Below are 14,690 nucleotides of genomic sequence, written 5' to 3'. Positions count from 1 at the left end.
TAACAAGTAGAACCTTAATCTTTTTCATTTTTTCCTTTCACTGATTCTTTCACGTATTCTCATAAACAAGCTTATAAATTTTTTACATTGATGGTACATGCAAAAATAATAATATGATTTTACAAGCATTGAGAATTTGAATGCATTAACAGCAGCCAAGTAAAAAAAAAATGGATGGAAGACAACACTGTCAAAAATAGCTGCATTGGAAGTCCGCCCGCTATGATGGCTGCATCTGATCTTGCCGAAGTGCCTGTTGGAGTTGAATGACCTGTTGGCGTTGCTCAGGTGGCAATGAACTCAGCTGCTCCGGTGTTAGGCTCAGCACTTGCTGCAGTAGGACAGACTCCACATCAGGTGTGAGCTGTGGCTGACAAAGAGAAACAATGGAGTGAATCATTCGAAACCACAATATTACTGTTTGGTTCAACACGAGTTATGCGATTATTACCAAATCAACCATACTGAACTATGAATTGCACAAAGTCATTCAAAATTTCTAAAACAAACTCCCAAGTATTTCTCCTAACAGTACAGATAACATTTCCTTCACGTTGCCAAACAGTTGTGGTCAAAGATATAATGACAAGATCGGGACAGAGAACTGGCTGACCTAATCATATATACCATAGGTTTGTCAAGCAATTGAGCACACATGTAGGAATTTAGCACCATAAAAAGTAATTTCAAGAAAGCATTATTTGAACCACACTACTAGGATCAGTACCTTCTTAATGAACTAAGAATCAATCCTTTAACTTATATAGAATTTACATCAAAGCTTCAAATTTTCTGAGCAGAAATGAGACAATACAAAATTATCAAACCAAAAACTCTAATCACCCTGCACCTTGAAAGGGCGTTTTGTTTGCAGAATCTTGAATTCTAGGAAAAAGTATGATATTCGAAAAAGTATGATATCCAAAGTTTTTTTTTATTTTCAAAGCATCCCATATTCAGATTCACTTGTTTGGTTGAAAACAATCCACGTATCTTAATTCTTGTATAATTATCATAATCTTCTTGATATATATGATAGCAACTTTTCATTTTGTTTTATTAATAATAAATACCTAAACAACAAATGATTCTTTTTAGTAGAAAAAAAAACAAATATTTTTATTGATTGTTGTTTTATTTTATAAAATATAAATTAATGCATTTGTAAACATGAATGCCTTGGGTAAATTTTATTTTTAAAAAAAAGACCAATTAAGGCATTTGGTACTTTGAACAACAATGTATACAATCTTAAAATAAAATTCAACACAAAATGAAATTGTCTACTAATCGTCTCTCCATATCAAGCTACTTGATGTTTCATAACCCTATGTTTTGTATGATGGACTATGATGTGAAGAAAACTAATAACTAATTTTTTTATTGATATATGTCTAAATGACTGTAATTCCCTTTCTATTTCAAGCAAATGATATAATTTTGCAAAAACTCTCCATCCACTCTAGTATGACCTACACACTATCTATAACTCTCAAAGACCACTGCATGTAAGTTTAACTCTCTAATATTTAACTTATCATAAGATGTTCCACCATAAGATAGTATACATCGTTTTCTAATGTTCATATATAATAAAGTTACAGCAACAAAACATAACACATACAACAAAATTTCCATCTAATTCAAACGTATCATAAGTAATGTAACCAATTGCATTTTCGTTCTTAGTGATAAACCAACCATAATTGTTTAGAAGATAGAATCTCGTTAAAGTTAAAAACATAAATGGAAAGCAAATCTATGCATATTGTACATGGAATCTATCAATATCATAAAAAAACCATATATAAATCAACAACAAAACATTTTTGAATGAAGGAGCTAAAACAAATAAACTACAAAATAAGTTTGATATATCAAAAACAGAAATCCAGATCCAAAAATCTAAATATGAAAAAATTTATATCTATTGGAATGCAACAAATAATGCAGATAAGATAAATAGGTATCAAAAAGTATACACACCGTTTTTATAAAAATGAAGATAAACTTAACAGGATGAAAACTGAATGATGGATGTTGAAGCTGAAGTTGACTCAAAGAAAAAAGTATATGCTTTGAGCTAAGATATGTTTAAATAAAAATTAGAAATGTATTGATTATTGAAACATGATGAAGACATCAAGCCTTGACGTTTCACGCCTTATTTGATGTATAAAATATATGTTCTTATACTTCATGATTAGACATTACAACGTTTATATTGTTAAAACACGATCTTTAAGAGAAAATACAAAATTTTAATATGCGACAATTAAGGCATTTGTAAGAATAAATGTCTTAATTAATTATCAAGTAAGGTGTTTTTCCATTAAAACACCTTAATTAATAGTCACTTTAATCTTTATCAAACTATAACTAAAAATCATTCATGTTATAACACGATTTTCGAGAAAAAAATTTTAATAAATTATCAATTAAGGCGTTTCTTCCTTGAAATGCCTTAATTGCAACATAAATAAAAAAAATATATTATATTGTTTATAAAAAAAAATCTACAACTAAGTGCGAGTCACTTCCAAATTTGCTTTTCAAAAAGTAATGGCTATGTGTTCAATTTTTTATTCAGATCAAATTTGAAAATAAAGCAGGTTTCCTCCCCAAAATCCTAGAATACCACAGGGAAGGTAAGTGTTTTATTCTGAGACTTTGGATACTATTGAGAATCTGACATTCTCCCCCGTAATCAGATTAGTCTGAACCAAATGTGAAAAATAAATACCCACCATTACAATTTCGAAGGAAAATTTGTAGATTCTCCCGAACCAAATGCACTCTAAGAGGGAATTTAAGCCAAGAAAAAAAGATCAAAATTATAATTTTGATTGTTCAACTTTGACATAGATACTCAACTATCATAGTGATAGATTAGCGCCACCATTTTAGGAATTTTCAAGTTCTAAAAGACTAACTACCAATTTTTGACCTCCCAAATAACTCAACCAAAGTTCACCTGAAAGAGTCAACCATAACAATCTTGTCTACAATATTGAAACTATTAGCATATATCTGTGATCCGTCATTTATGTGCACTACCAAATAGATACACCTAAAAGTGAAAATTTATTGGAAAACCCGTCTTAATCCAACCATTGCTCTCCCAATCCAACAATTGCTCTCCCAACCTCCCATAGAAAAAAGAGTAAAAATGTTAACTAGTGCGTGTCGTCATGAATATCTGATATGAACATAGAAGATAGTATACATCGTTTTCTAACGTTCATATGTAATAAAGTTACAGCAACAAAACATAACATATGCAACAAAATCTCTATCTAGTTTAAATGTATCATATGAATTGTAACCAGTTGCATTTTCGTTCTTAGAGATAAACCAACCATAATTGTTTGTTTAAAAAAAAGATCAATCAAAACGTTTGGTACTTTGAACAACAGCATATACAGTCTTAAAACAGAATTCAACATAGAATGGAATTGTCTACTAATCATCTCTCCAAATCAAGTTACCTGATATTTCATAACCCTATTTTTTGTATGATAAGCATCGATGTGGAGGAAGCTAATAACTAATTCTTTTATTGACATACTTTTAGATGACTGTAATCCCCCTTCTGTTTTAAGCAAATGACATAATTTTGTAAGAACTTTCCACCCATTCTAGTATTATCTACATATTGTCTAACGCTCTAAAAAACCATTACATTTAAGTTTAACTCTCTAATATATAACCTATCATAAGGTGTTCCACCATGAAATAGTTTACGTCATTTTCTAACGTTCATATATAATAAAATTATAGTAAAAAAAAACATAACAGATGCAACAAAGTCTCCATTTAATTCAAATGTATCATAAGCAATGTAACCAATTGCATCTTCGTTCTTAGTGATAAACCAACCATAACCATTTAAAAGATAGAATCTCATTAAAGTTAAAAACATAAATGGAAAGCAAATATTTGCATATGGTACATGGAATCTATCAAATATCATATAAAAATATAAATCAGCAACAAAACATTTTTGGATGAAGGAACTAAAACAAATAAACCACAAAACAAGTTTGATATATCGGAAACAGAAATCTAGATCTAAACGATATCTAAAAATATGAAAAAAAATTGGAATACAACAAATAACGCAGATCAGATAAATAGATATCAAAAAATATGCACACCGTTTTTTGTAAAAAATGAAGATAAACTTAATAGGACGAAAATTAAATGACGGATGTTGAAACTGAGTTGGTTCAAAGAGAAGTATTTGCTTTGAGCTGAGATATGTTGAAATAAAAATAAAAACTGTGTTGGTTATTGAAACATGATGAAGACATCAAGCCTTGACATTTCATATATAAAAACGCCTTATTTGATGTATAAAGTATAGGTTCTTCTACTTCACAATTAGACATTACAACGTTCATATTGTCAGAACACGGTTTTCAAGAGAAAAAAACAAAATTTTTTATATGCGACAATTAAAGCGTTTGTAGGAAGAAATGCCTTATTTGTAACCAATTAAGGTGTTTTTCCATTAAAACGCCTTAATTGATTGCCACTTCAATCTTTATCAAACTGTAACTGAAAATCATTCATGTTATAACACGATTTTCGAGACAAAAATTTTAATAAATTATCAATTAAGGCATTTCTTCCTTGAAATGCCTTAATTGCAACATAAATAAAAAAAATTATATTGTTTATAAAAAAAATCTACAACTGAGTGCCAATCACTTCCAAACTTGCTTTTCAAAAGGGTAATGGCTATGTGATCAATTTTTTATTCAGGTCAAATTTGAAAATAAGGAAACTTTTCTCCCCGGAATCCTAGAATACCATAGGGAGAGGTGGGTTTTTTATTTTGAGACTTTGGGTACTGTTGGAAATTTGACATTTTCCCTCGAAATCGGATTACCCTGAACCAAACATGAGAAACAAATACCCACCATCGAGATTTTGGAGGAATATTTGTGGATTCCTCCGAACCAAATGCACTCTAAGGGTGGGGAGGGAATCTAAGACAAGAAAATAAGATCAAAATTATAATTCTGATTGTTCAACTTTGACATAGATACTCAACTATCATATTGATAGACTAGCACCACCATTTTAGGAATTTTTCAAGTTCTAAAAGCCTGACTACTAATTTTTGACCACCCAAATAACTCAATCAAAGTTCACCTAACAGAGCCAACCATAGCAATCTTGTTTACAATATTGAAACTATTAGCATATATCTGTGATCAGCCATTTATGTGCACTACCATATGGATACACCTGACAGTGAAAACTTATTGGAAAACCCTGTCTTAGTCCAACCATTGCTCTCCCAACCTCCCACAGAAAAGAGAGTAGAGATGTTAACTAGTGCATGTCCTCATGAATATCTGATATGAACATATAAACTTACTCTTGAAGAAGACTGCAACCATTTACAAAGTCCCCAACAGACCATACTGTAACCTTCAAATGTATTTGAGGCAACAGATATGGAAAGAAATCTTTAGTCTCTCTTATTTGGTCAATAGAGAAAATAAGAGAAGACACAAGAAAGTATCCCTCGACATTTTTTCTTAGCCTATTTCTAGATCTCTCCAAAAATATAGAGTTTTACAGTTAAATGAAACTATAAAATTTACATTTGAAAACCAGAGAAAACAGACTAGACTAGATGATCTTAAATAGACAGTAGGTACTTCAAAAACTCTACATTTGATAACAAGTTGAACTAGTATATGCTTCACTTTCCCATCCGTTAGACACAACTAAAACAGCATATATTCAAGTCTATGGAACAATGAGATCACAGAAAATAGTTTAACATAGGACCACATCTAAATTATAACCCTAAACATTTTCATGCATATCATATGCGAGAGGATATTCACTTCTTAATCAAGATGTCTGTGATATGCAATTTTTTATTCACCACTTCATTTTTATAATTCTGCAAATTGTCAAAATGATTAAATAGACATCAAGAAGGCAATAAAGACATCTAGCTCTAACAACAAACAAAATAAAAAAAAAGGTATCATTTAAGGAACTATATTTCTTTTGCAATAAAACCTATGTAATCCCTGCCATTGAAACTCTGAGATGACCCTCTGCCATTTGAGGCTGAAGCAATGATGCATGAAAAAATGAACTTACAATAAAGTATATATGGTTTAACTTTTGATATCACTGATTTATAATACATTACCTGAGAAATCTGCTTTTCAGCATATTGCACCTCTTCTGCTCTCGATACTTGACTGACAAGCGTTGAATCAATGGCAAATGTTTGCGATATTCTGGATCCACTTACATTAGACATATTCAAACCCCCTACAGAGGAAGAACTACTCCTTCCATCATCTAATTTCAACATTTTCGAAGGTCGGATTACTGCTTCTGAAGGATAGCAAACCAGGTTTGATTTCTCTACAAAGCCTGGTGTTGAGGAACCTGGCTGTTATTTAAAAAAAAAAAAAAGTTCACACAAGATGTTAGGATATTAAAAGCAATAGAAACCAGCATTGTAGTAATTTCAAAAAGGTACAATCTAGTTCCTATATACGCAAGAAGACCACAAGAGAGGACAGGTGATTGTTTGAGGAAAGGGAAGGGAAAGGATTCATCACTATGTTCAACAGATAGGAAAGATAAAATATGTGGTTCAATGGAGACCACTCACTATCTTTTCAGTTATTTTGTTTGTGCGCGCATGTGTGTGAGAGAGACAGGGACAGACAGAGACAGAGTTTCTTAATGCCCAACTAGAATTTAGCATCTCTCAGTTGGATTTGACTAATTGAATGTCACAATAGAACTAACTAATTCCTATTAAATATTCAAAACACGCTACCCTAAAAAATAAGAGATCTTATGAATCATGGGACTGAAAATTCTTAAAATTTCAAATCCAATAACTAGATGATTTCTGTCAAGAAAACATAGCCTATATATGAAATAACAAGGCATAACTCAATCTAAAGATGCGTACTGGTAATTAACATAAACCATTACTAAAACTTCTCTAGTGGTATGTACTAGCTCAAGTTGGTGAAAGAAGCATTTGCACCTGGAAGCCAGCATCTGATAAGGAAGGATGAGGTAAAGCAGCTGACGGCATGACTGCATTTGGCAGAATCATCCGAGTGCTGTGACTTAAATTAGCAGTTGCAAGCTGTCCTGAGTGTGGCAATGATGGCTGCATTTGCTGGTTCAAAGAAGAGGAATTTGCCACCTGAATTTGTGGTCTAATAGAGGGGTTTGCGGAATGAAGTTTGGGAACTACAGAATGTGCAGCAGCTGGTGGTAGAACATGATTGCTGGAATGTTGTGGAAGCTGTGACTGAGGCTGCAGAGTTGATTGCAGGGTTGCAGAAAATTGGTTGTGAGCTAAAGACTTAAGAGGCACAGCAGATATTTGACCTTCTTGTACTTTAGGAAGCAAGCCTGTCTGAACCTTCTGAGGAAGAGTTTGTGCTGTCAGCTGCTGACTATACTGGCCATCTTGAAATGGAATCTGTGTGGGTTGACCAGGAGGCTGCCGAATGTTTGGCATTTGCAACTGCAAAATTAAATGGAAAAAAATAGTGGTCTTTATGTGACACAATGTCAAAGCACTCAACAACCAACAAAATATTTTTGAGACAATGAAACAAACCACTTGTGGGGGGACCATTCCTAGCATTATTTGTGCCTGAAAAGCAAAGGCAAAGATGTAAGACTGAATCTTTATTATAAATAAAAGTGGCTTAAAGTGTGTAAAACTTCTGTGAGGACAAAAAATACCATTTTATTTTGATTTAACTTTCTAGCATATGGCATTTTAATGTTATAAAAATAGTTTTTAACTTTTAAATTAATACAGTAGTCCTTATTCTGCTACAACACTAAAAAGAAATAAAGGACATAATTCAAAGACTACGTGATGAACAATCAATATTATTAAATTTTTATACATTATATTATCATTGTTCTTAACAAAAATACTTCGATTTTCTAACTTTTACATTTAATAATTCAAATAAACTTTACGTTGACAACAGTTTGCAAAAACAACACATAATTCAAAGACTACTTGATGAACAATCAATATTATTAAATTTTTATAAATTATATTATCATTGTTCTTAACAAAAATACTTCGATTTTCTAACTTTTACATTTAATAATTCAAATAAACTTTACGTTGACAACAGTTTGCAAAAACAACTAACTAAAATTGCACAAGTGTACATGTCTGAAAAGTAGTTGTAACAAATATATGATGGTTTGAATGAAATGGTAGAAATAAGTAAAACATCCCTGAAAAACACATTATATGCATACACTTATAAGGGTAAATCAGGTTTTTTTTATAAAAATAAAAAGTCCAGTTCAAGAATGAGGAGAAGCTCTCATCTCTTCATGGAATTTTTAAGCTTGAAAATCAAACATACCAAAAAAAAAATTATTTCCACTTGACAAGGGAGATAAATCAGAGGATTGTCCGCATAATAAAAGAAATAGAGGTGGCGCTTCATGTTATGGAAATTGTACGTTCCATGTGGGGTTACAAAGGACCTCAGTCCTGGCCACTGGCAATAAGATTTTGTGTAGATGAAAAAAATAAAAACCTAAAAGAGATAAAAGGGTCATTGATTGTAATTATCCATAAAGAGGTCCAAATAAGGTCCCTATGGAGACATCATTAACAATCATGACAATCTTTACAACAAGCAAGAAGAGAAGGCAATTGGGATTTTCCAGCTATCCAAAGCAGAAGAATGTTGATTTTCAGTGGAATGAGAAGTTTCTTTATAACTTTTTTTATTATTCTCAGGATAGAGAGATAAATGGCCAAATTTTGACCACCAACTTGCTAACCCTCGCAAATTTGCTTTAAGCCTCTGTATCTCTATTGTGAAGAAGAACTAATCAACTGGATATACTGAACGCTAGTATTGCTGTTAAAGGTATTTCCATTATCAGTCAGTTATAGAAACAATTTCTCTTAACATATAAAACCCGCAACTCTTTTTCTCAGACAGAGAGAACAAGCATTGTTGAAATTCCTTCCTAGATATAACATTAATGATGAAGTTGAGGCATTATAGCTATGATGAATACAAGTTTAAACTTCTAAAAGTAACCCCATCCAGTGCTTTCTTCATGCAGCTTATAAACATGAAAGGGCTTGATTTTATGGCATGAATTCATTCCTTCTTGGAATTTATATTTTAAATTAAGGGAATATGGATGAAAGGTTATGAGATGCAAATTAGGATATCTACAATAAATATTATCTCCTCAAATTTTCTTTTAACACCAAGCAATTAAAAAATACCTGAAAAATAGCTTTCAGCAACTGAGGTTTTGTAAGCAATAGCTCACGAGCTAGTTCCTTATTTTGTGTAACCATTTTCTGTTGAGAAAAGACATTAAAAAAATACCATTAATTACAGAAATGGAGCAAATCTCTGTAAACAGTATGTATTGGTCAAAAAAGTACCTTCAGCTCGGACATAATTTCTTTCAGCTGGCTCCGAGACATTTTGGCAAGATGGAGTGTCAAAGGGTCACTGGCCGGTACTGGCTGACTCGGTAAAGCATTTTGATTAGGCTGCAGACCAGCCTGCACACCACCAAGAGCTCCAGCCATGAGAGCTGCAGCAGTTATAGCTAAATGGAGACCAATAGGCTGTTGGTGAACAGATTCCCCAAGGACTGCCGGGCCTCCTACTTGTTTTTGAGGGTCCGTGAAGTGTCAGTTAAGGGGAAAAATTAGATTGTATTCCCGCAAAAGAATATAATTCCAAAGAAACATAAATACTAACCAACATTTGTTGTCAGTCCAGGTCCACCACGACCCTACAACAAAACAAAATTCACTTATTTAAGCTTATAACTAAAAACTAATTTTGAAAAATCAGAAAATCAAGATCAAATATACAAGGAACAAAACCATTATACTGCAGAAGAAGTACCAAGCTGAGCAGTAGGATAATGCATGTATTTGTGCTATTGTTGCAATGAAATAAGCCTCAGGAACCACCCAGGTTACAAAATCGAGAGTCAGATTTTTTGTTAGCATGAAGCATGACAGTAGGCTTATCCTCCAACAGAATGGTTCAAGCCAAATGATAAAGTTTCAAAGTTTCACTAGACTAGGCAGTCACTATAACATTTAGCAAACATATCCATTGATGTACATCTCAAATATACATGTACATGAACATAAACATAAATAACTCTATCAAAATTTTCATTTTCCTCTAACTTATCCATTAACAGTCTAAAATGAGAGCCCTTACTAGATATAACGATTATTATCTCTTTCTTTCAGAAAGGATATTGATGTGGGGGCACTAACTCAAGTTCATTGTAGTTTTTTGGCTTTTCTATCACTTTCTTTGAGAAGGGATAGTGATGGGGACGTTGTATCAAGTTTGTTGCAGTTTTCCAATTTCTAAAAAGTGCAATTGTTGATAGAATGTTTAAGAATTGGAATATATTCTCTATTAAAATAATAATCACACAGGAATTTAAATATTCAAAACCTTATAATTGTAACATGAACTGTATCAAATAATAGACACACAAGACCAGGCATCCTTTTATGTAATCCAACAGATTAAAGTAACTTTCATGCATCAGAGGCTAGGGGTTAGCATCAAAATTTGCATGGATAATCCAGAAGCACCAATTTCAGATATATAGATATCACATAGGAAACATAATCAGCAAAGGTAATTGAAATTACTGGATGAAATATGGATATAAGTGGTTTGGGTAGGAAGGAATTGGGTATTTATAGGCTTAAATTAAACCAATCAAAAATAAAATACTAAATTGCTATCCATACTGCCTTATGTCATTAGAAACCAAAGTCCACCTAATCACACTAGGAACAATAGCAGTGAAAGAAAGGAACCTACAATGGTGCCAAATTTATGATTCTGACAAAAAAATAAAAAATGCAGAAAAAAAGGCTCCAGGGCTCATTCACCTGTTCTCGATTTCGATCAGAGCCTTTGTCATTTTCAGCAAAATCAACTCGTAATTGCCGGCCATTGATCTCATAACCTTGAAGATTCCGTCGAGCACTTAGAGCTGTCTCCTCATCCTTGTATTCACAGAACCCATAACCTTTTGGTTTGCCAGTTTCTCTATCAATAACCAGTCTGAAATGAAGGATGAAAATTAAATAGAGACAGTAGAACAGAAAATTTTCTTTGATACTGGATTGCAAATACTTATCCACATATATTTCGCCAGAGAAATCTTAGAGTTTTTTTTTTTTTTTGGTCTTTTCTTTTTAACAGTAAGGATAAATGTAACATGCAGAAATCAATTGATGCCTCACAAACAAGCAAAATTGAAAATATTTGCAATAATTTTGTCATGGAAGGCTTAAGGCAAGTCCTTCAATCTTAAAATAAAAATGAGGTGAACTCAGGACAAAAATTCAAATTAGTTAGTTCAGAACATCTCAATCAAACTGATTTAAACTCTTAACTTCTAAACTTTCATGCCCTTAACTTTATCTCCGTCAAAATGTGGTTAATACACTATCATAAGCCTGTTCCATTTTTCATAATCCTCTTTTATTTTCATTGACCTAGGTGTTCAAGGCTATCAACAATCATAAAGATAACTTTCCTAACCTTAACATGTAGTCTGGACCAGCAAATAATCCAACAGTTAAGAAGCAGATTGATCTGAAGGAAAAATTCAGGTCATCTTCCTCAATTTCTAATTCAAAGCTTCTACATTGCAATCTTAACAAATCTCAAGTCAGGTTAATAAAAAAATTTTCTTAATGAAGATATTTCCTAGTTCATGAACCCAAATTACTCTACAAAGTGTGTCTGTACATAACTATCTGCATTTGAATGTTTACTGAATGAGTGTGTTAGCTTTATTCCATGTTCCTCAATAACTTGAATCCTATGTTACCTGGAACATGGATCAGTTTGGTTCGTGGAAAGGGAACCAGAACGCAGATCGCTACTTACCTGAAACATGGTTTGGTAGGGGTGGTCTTCTTTAGTTCATTTATAAGAATGAAATATAACCAAGTAAAAAATGAATTTTTTTTAATATATATGCATATTTTTTATGTATATAATATATAAAATTCAATTTAATTAAAATTTTGGGTAAATTCCGCACAGGTCCTTCAGTTTTAAGCATAATTCAACACAAATCCATTAGTTTGAAAAATGAACAACCCATCCCAAACTTTTCAATTTCATAGGATAAGCAGATCCTTTTGTTAGTAATCCGTTAGTTATTCCATTAAAAAACCCATTTAAAGACACCATTTTACCCCTAAAAGGTCAATATTATCAAATACTCACTTGAAATTATATTTTATAGTAATAAATTGTTTTTATTTTTTCTCAAAATATATCAAAAGTATTATTAATAGAAAAAAGATTTTTTAGATGTAATATATAAAAAAAAAATTTACAATTATAAGTATGCCAATATGTAAATATATGTATAAAAAAATGATTAAATTAAGCATGTAATAATATTTTGGCATGTAAAAATTTTAAAAAAGAAACATGAAGGATATAATATGAAAAAGTTGGTTAAAAAAGATCACGATTGGATATTTATCAATTCGGTTTTAGTTATTACAATGCTCATATATATTTTAAACTTAAATCTACATGTTTGTTAAAATATAGTGATGACAAACTTATTAATTTTAAATTGAAAATCATTTATAATAAGTAAACCCAAATTAAAGAGTTAACTAGAAATATTTTTTGTTACTATATATTCAATAGATATATAGAATAAATTTTCTCAAAAGAAAATATAGAATAAAGAATAATATATATAAATACAATAAATTTAGGTTTAAAGGATAGTTTTGTAATTGCTTAAATTATGTTGACAGAGTTAAGAAGTTTGGGGTGGGTTATCCATCTTTCAAACTAATGGACTTATGCAGAATTATGCTCAAAACTAAAGGACCTAGATGAAATTTATCCTACAATTTTTTAATTCAATATAAGTGTTAATAAAAATAATTCACTTTCATAACTTCAATTCTAAAGGATTGTCCAATAACGATACATATTAGAGCTAAAGACTAGAAGAGAGTGTGTGTGAGTTTGCTAGGTTTTTTTACTTTATTTTCATTTAATTTGTAATTAAATTAATTTCAATTTTAAATGTTCCTTCAAGTCCAAACATCAATTAAGAGATAGAGTTTTTTGAGAATATAAACTGCTATTAGGTATGGCTACATGCCACCACCGCCATCTATCATTAAACTTTTTAATTAACTCCTAAGAAAAATTTTAAAAAAGCCCTGATTGCATGAAAGTAGAAAAGGATTGCAAGATTATCCGAATTGAATTGCTATCGATCCATGATTGGGATCACATGACCCAATTTGGATATCATAGCATGGTTAGCAAATCACGGCAACATAGCTTGAATCCCAATGTATGTGTCAAGGTCAATAAAGAATGATATCCTCATAATTTCATAACCATTATACTATTCCCAACCATCACCATCAAATATACAACTAAAGCAGTGAAAACATTTATGCAACTCAGTTTGCTTGAAAAGCTTTGAATTCTGTACCAATTCTTTTCTGGCATAGTTACAAACATTAAAAGGTATAAACTTCAATGTCAAATTGAAGCTGAATCATTTTAAGAAAATTGAATTTCAAATCTCGAGACTTAAAATTGAGAGTTGGAATTTTCAAAAAGAAAAATCCAAACCTGAAAGAAACGACAGGGCCAACCTCCCTGCAGATTTCTATAAGCTGTTCCTCAGTAGCATCATATGGTATATTCCCCACTGCCAACAACAAAAACAAAATAAATACCAAAATTCATTAACTTTATTAATCCAAACAGCAAAAAGAAGGTAAAATTTTCTTTGAAATACTACCAATTAACCAACTAATAAATGAAAACAAAAGTTCAAATCCTGTGAATAATATTTACTAATCCACAAATATTTCTTCAGAAATTAAACACGATTTAAAAAATCTGAAGCAAATCAGAGAGAGAGAGACCGAAAACGCAGCGATGCTGAGAAGAGGCCATCAAAAAGAAGAAATCAATAGGAGAAGAAGGTGAAGCGGCGCTGCTGCTTCATCTTCTTCTTCATCCACATCGCTCTTTCTCTTCTTCTTCTTTCAATCCAATTATATAGATATAGAAAACAGCTTCCAAGTATATTTCGAATTCAATGGTTAGAGCGCTAAATTGGTTTTCTCTTCTCTCAGCGTTTCAGTTGCGACGAGAGAGGAACGAAACAAAGATTTGCTTTGCTTTTTATCTCTCTGAAATCTGAATGAGAAAATTTTCTCCCTGTTTTAATAACCATTTCAGTAATTTTTCAACTTTGGGGGTTTTGCCTTATTTATTTTTTTTAAAAGAAAATGCGCTATTTATTCGCTCATTTATTTGTATATTTATTTATTTATTTATTTTTGTTAAAATAATACTAAGCATTTTAAGCAAAATAAAGTGATTAAAATATAAAAATTATTAAATATATATAAATAATATTGTTTAAAATTTTAATAAAAATTATATATAAATTTGACAAAAAAATATTTTGTATTTGACATGTATACATAAATTATGACACAATAATTTTTATATGTATATATAAAATATAATTCTTTTTAATTATATTTTTTTTATTATTTGTGATATGAGTTATATAGAATAAAAGCAAGATTTTTAATTTTA

The 14,690-nt window shown here is 31.2% G+C and overlaps 1 protein-coding gene across 4 annotated transcripts; it reads right to left on the bottom strand.

The window, feature by feature from the left end:
- CSTF64 (cleavage stimulating factor 64) lies at nt 1–14,357 on the bottom strand. Of its 4 annotated transcripts, none has more exons than XM_089749600.1 (11): nt 14,006–14,279; nt 13,707–13,785; nt 11,619–11,672; nt 10,961–11,135; nt 9,789–9,822; nt 9,464–9,693; nt 9,299–9,376; nt 7,634–7,669; nt 7,046–7,537; nt 6,185–6,433; nt 1–370 (listed from the first exon to the last, which is right to left on the bottom strand). In XM_089749600.1, the coding sequence occupies exons 1-11, from the start codon at nt 14,034–14,036 to the stop codon at nt 221–223; spliced, it is 1,608 nt and encodes a 535-aa protein (XP_089605726.1). In that variant the 5' UTR covers nt 14,037–14,279; the 3' UTR covers nt 1–220. The 4 variants fall into 4 exon arrangements, with proteins under 4 accessions (XP_089605726.1, XP_089605727.1, XP_022773457.2 ...); XM_089749601.1 differs by having other exon boundaries at nt 9,464–9,690; XM_022917722.2 differs by lacking the exon at nt 11,619–11,672 and having other exon boundaries at nt 9,464–9,690; nt 14,006–14,357.
- Between the last annotated feature and the right edge of the window lie 333 nt (nt 14,358–14,690).

Source organism: Durio zibethinus, chromosome 20 (assembly GCF_047325235.1).
Source record: "Durio zibethinus cultivar Kanyao isolate XHJ-2024 chromosome 20, ASM4732523v1, whole genome shotgun sequence".
In the NCBI taxonomy this organism is placed as follows: Eukaryota; Viridiplantae; Streptophyta; class Magnoliopsida; order Malvales; family Malvaceae; genus Durio; species Durio zibethinus.
This window is presented reverse-complemented; position numbering and strand designations above follow the sequence as displayed.

Excerpts from the sequence above, each read along its gene's own strand:
- CSTF64 (XM_089749600.1), bottom strand. The coding sequence starts at position 14,036 with ATGGCCTCTTCTCAGCATCGCTGCGTTTTCG. Across the intron at positions 13,786-14,005 it reads TCAGCATCGCTGCGTTTTCG|TGGGGAATATACCATATGAT; the intron begins GTCTCTCTCTCT and ends TGTTGTTGGCAG. Across the intron at positions 9,694-9,788 it reads TGGACTGACAACAAATGTTG|TAGGAGGCCCGGCAGTCCTT; the intron begins GTTAGTATTTAT and ends CTCAAAAACAAG.